General features: G+C 42.5%; 1 protein-coding gene across 1 annotated transcript in view; it reads right to left on the reverse strand.

Annotated features, from left to right (window-relative positions):
* Nucleotides 1–2202: 2202 nt before the first annotated feature.
* The window catches only part of LOC105449728, a 4683-nt gene continuing 2063 nt past the window's right edge, over nucleotides 2203–4822 (reverse strand). The window contains exons 3-4 of the mRNA XM_011689110.1: nucleotides 4140–4292; nucleotides 2203–2282 (exon numbers count right to left, since the gene is read on the reverse strand). Of these exons, the coding sequence (XP_011687412.1) occupies nucleotides 2203–2282; nucleotides 4140–4292 (233 nt within the window). The remainder of the gene's footprint in view (nucleotides 2283–4139; nucleotides 4293–4822) is intronic.

A 4822-nucleotide genomic window follows, 5' to 3' on the forward strand; every position in this document is an offset into this window, starting at 1 on the left:
ATGATGGCCAGTGTCGGGAACCCTGAGTCTTGGTTCCTGTGCCGGGAGCTTCTTCGATGAAGCACCGCACGTTCCTTGCTTACGCCCGCGACGTGAGCTTCTTCGATGAAGCGCCGTGTGGTATTTCGTCTCGCCTGTGCTGTGTGCCTCTTTGATGAGGCGCCGCGGGTAGCGATGAAAAGAGTGAGGGACGACGCTTGACCCTCTGTGACTCTTTGCACCTTGAGGACTCGCGCTCTGATCGGTGCACCACCGTTCGGGGCGGACTGAGGCTGGTGAGAGCTACTCTTGGGTAAAGTCAAGGACGCAGGACCGATGTATGCGATTACATTAGCCTCTCCGGTCCAGCCGAACTCCACCTCCTAGAGGTTCCTGCCGGAAACCTCCGTTGATGCTTCCCGCTCGGGTTGCTGACGTGGAGGGCTAACGGGGTTAAGGCGAAATTCTCCCCCTTTCTTCCACTTCCTTTCCAATCCTAAACAGGGTCAGGGCGTGCGTCCAGGCGGGACGCAAATGGGCAGGCCTCCCCGTGGTCCCCGTGGGCGTGTCACGTGCGCCCTGGGCCTTGGCCCGGGACGCTCGCTTCACGGCTAAACTGCTCATCTTACACAGGCGAACCGTGTAAGCGCTGCTGGATTTTTCCATCGCCACTTTCGGGGCGGCTGGCTCTCGCGACGGTAGTGGATGGTAATGTTGCGTATGCCCGTTCGGGCGAGGAAGCACGTGGGTGGTCACTTGTGACTCCACACTTACATTAACTGTTTGTTATGCCATATCGGCGGCTCCCGACAAATTGTAGGATTTTCCCCGTCTCACCGACACCGTAGCGACCAGTAAAAGAGGACCACGAGGACGGGGAAGACACCCCCGAGGAAACAGCGTACGCAGGTCGTATCTTTTAGTTCGCGTGCCTTTCCTTAACTCGAGAACAATTTAGCCGCCGAGCTTTCTTACAGATTCCGGTGCGAGCCAGCTAAGGCGACTCTACGCCCTAGACCCCACAGTCGGAGACGCGACAGGGCGCCCCAAGGAAGATCTGCCGCCAGGCACGGCCCCTGATAAGGAGAAGTTCCACAGGACCAGCCACCTGAGCGTGTCAAAACGGGAGCGTACCTGAGAGTACCGCCGACAGAAGGACGTCGTCTGCAATTTGAATACCGCGCGCGGGGACACAGGACCCGCGGCGCTACGTACCTCACGCAATTCGCGGGGGTCGCGAGCTCGCACGCTCGTCAATTAGGGGCGCGTAAGGATATACCACGTAGGCCCACCGGCCCGGCGAGATCACGGAAGCAGCGGCGCCCGGCACTTGTGCTGTGGCTAAGAGCTAGGAAGGACGCAGGACGAGAGGCAGGGCCGTACGATAGACAAAACCATACGAGAGACAAAGTCCGCAGAGGGAGAAGCGAGCTGCCGTTTCCGTAAAGAGGAGTTCTCGATAAGACGAGCGTATTTATGTAAAGTCGCCGATTTTTGTGTGTCTGACGGGCCGCAGGAAATGCGCGCTAATAATTATCGTTTTTGTTGTACGACACGGCTAGAACCGATAAAGCTTCCATATATTCCAGCGCCCCGTTTGACATTGTACGTCGAGATTCCTTACAGGACCGTCGCGCCCCGCACGCTACAGCCAAGTATATAATTGTAGCGTAATCTTTCTGTAATTGTGTGCGTGTGATAATTCGCGTTCCCGAAGAGGCCTTCCGCCGCCGGGAAACGGAACTCGAGAGAATTTCCGGGATCGCGGGATCCCTCGGGACATATTCGTTACCTATTTTCGTTCTATCTTGCATCTATCACGTTTGTCCGCGCACGCCGTATGCCTGAGCCCAAGCGCTCCGCGCCGGCGTGCTAGCGAATATCACGCCCGCACTGCATGATTTCCGATTCCGCGTGTCGCGCGGATGCGAAGGAGATGTAATTAACGAGTTTGCACCGAATAAGAAGTTAAATCCCGAATTTCCGTTTGTCCGAGATACAATCCCGTAGTACGATCGTAGAATACGCGAATTACGAGTCTCCGTCGATTTTGTGCCAAACAATATTGTTTCGCGTAACTAGTGTTCTCGTCTCTCGTCGTATACAACTCATAACACACAACTGTAATACTTGCTCGTCAAATACATTTGTTATCTTTATTGTTACTACCCATTGCTATTTCTTTCAGAATATTCTCGCTCCCCGAACCTTAACCGTTTCCTTCTAGCCACCACCTCTATCATTACTGTGGCTGAGAGGCCGGTTATCGCCGTCTTTGTCCGACCGTCGTGCGGAATTCGCATCTGATTGCGTGATCAATTATTTTATATAGAGTCATTATATATTTCCGAACAACGAAATTTCCGATTAAACCGGCACTCTCTATAACGTGCCTGGCGCTCAATTCTCCTTCCCGTTTTCTACAGGCGAGAGGCCTGATTGACGATTTATCGCGCGTTAGACTGAGTCACACCGTTTTCGCGGAATCGAGTTTGTCGGACGAGCGACGAAGTTGCACCACGCTCGTGAGTGCGGTCGCAATATACAGGGTGTCTCTTAATAGGTGTATCACCGCTCATGGGTAGATAGAATGGACTAAACTGAATCAAAAAGTCCTCTACCATTTTGCAAAATTCACAATATTTAACGAGATATTAATTTTTGAATATCGCCGAATGAGCGAGTATCCGTTCGGCCCACCGCCAATACTAGCGCACCACCGTCCATGAGCCGCTCGAACGCACAGCCATTTTTGCTATAAACAATTCCCCGCTCGCCGCGTGTCACGGCTCTCGCGCTAAGCAACCGCGCTCGATGGACGATCGCGCGCTAATATTGGCGGTGGGCCGGACTCGCCGAACGGATACTCGCTCATTCGGCGATATTCAAAAATTAATATCTCGTTAAATATTGCGAATTTTGCAAAATGATAGAGGACTTTTCGATTCAGTTTAGTCCATTCTATTTACCCATAAGCGGTGATACACCTATTAAGAGACACCCTGTATATCTAGACTATATATCTAGAAAATTAATTCTGAATTCAGTATCTAATAAATATTCCATAATATGTATCACATATACAGGATGTCCAGTATACTCAATGGTAAAGTGCTCATGGGCAGATAGAAAAAATCGCTTGATTAGTAACGAAAAGTCGTCTATCATTTTGCGATTTTTTGCAATAGTTATCGAAATACGAATTATTTAAAAAAAATTATTTTAAATTTTATAAATCAGGCTTAAAGTTACTAAAATAACCAATGGTTTTGGAAAGATGTAATATACTTCTTTATATACCTGGCGTAAATTTTTTTATATTATATGATTTATATCTGGGTAACTGTATTGAGTACTGAACACCCTGTATGTTCAAAATATTTATATTTATAAGAATTTTTTTATAATTACCATATGGTCCTATAATACGACGATAATTTTGTTTGCTCCAGCTATCATTTGAACATAGAGTTTTTGAATCACAGTAGCTGCCTTCATATCTTTTGGTGGCTATTTAAATTTTTTATCTGTTGAATAATTCATCATTCTGGTATTACGGAACACCAATCTTTACAAAAAATAACGTAATACATCTGAAATATTTTTTTGGAAAGAAAAAATTTTCTTAAATTTTAAATTAAAAAAATTAAGTTTATTTATTTATTTATTTATTTTTATTTATTTTATTTTACCTTCAGAAAAATAAAAATTAGCCAATGTTTTTGCCGATTATACATATATTGTTTCAGTTTGATTATATATTGTTCCCGGAGATTTTTAAATGGAACTTTACATTTTACAACAGCCCAACTATATTGTGCCGCTAATGTATTTGTTAATATATATTTCATCACGTATGAAATGAGATCTTGCTTATTTTTTCTTCCCAAAAGACTTAATTACCTTGTCTGCAAAAAACATGAAATAATTTAATTAATGGCAGCTTATAATATTAAACAAATATAAACGATGAATACTTGTATTATTATAGAAGATACTACTGTTTCTATTGGAAAATTTTTAATATTGTTATATAAATAAATATATCAAAAACTTTAGCATTACTTTTAAATCACAGCTACAATAAACAATATTTCAATAAAGTTTTTAAGCTTTTAATTCTGATACATAAAAATGAATATTTTGTATACTGCACATACCAGAAGCAATACATTTATCTTGTAATTGACGATCTATTTGTTCTAATTGCTCAACGAAATCTGCTGGCAAATCAAATTCATTATTTACAGCTGTATCTGTAAAGTCGATTCTGTTTGTAATATGTTTTTCTAATTTCATTAATCTCTCATCAACTGTAACAACATGCAATAATATTGCATTTAGTTTCCTAAGAATTACATTATGAAAATCTGTAAAATAAAAAATGTATTTATACAAGACATACAGGCATATTTACATTTAGCATGAAAATGTTTATAATAATATATGTTACAATAATCTATATGTTTATAATAATATAAATGTACTTAATATTTGATAATACACTCGACAGCAAAATTAAAGCATCACTCATTCTGATTACTAAAAATAGGCAAATTTCAAGAGAGTGTAACTTCGTCAAAAATGATCGTATCGGAATGATCAAAAAAGCATTTTAAAGCTTAAAGTCTCTACTTTCGATACCCATAATTCATTAAATTACTTACTGATTCTTTACAAAGCTGCACGGATGCAAATGGAGATACATCAAATCTAAAAATTTTTTACCAAGTTTGCGAAATTCCAAAAACTAAACTAAAAATCGCACGCAAATAAGGTTTACATCGTTCGAAAGCGTAAATCTTTAGCTTTAATTTCAGTACCCGATCAGCAATGTGCGATA

The sequence above is a fragment of the Wasmannia auropunctata genome, unplaced genomic scaffold (assembly GCF_000956235.1).
Source record: "Wasmannia auropunctata unplaced genomic scaffold, wasmannia.A_1.0 LD336074.1, whole genome shotgun sequence".
Lineage (NCBI taxonomy): Eukaryota > Metazoa > Arthropoda > Insecta > Hymenoptera > Formicidae > Wasmannia > Wasmannia auropunctata.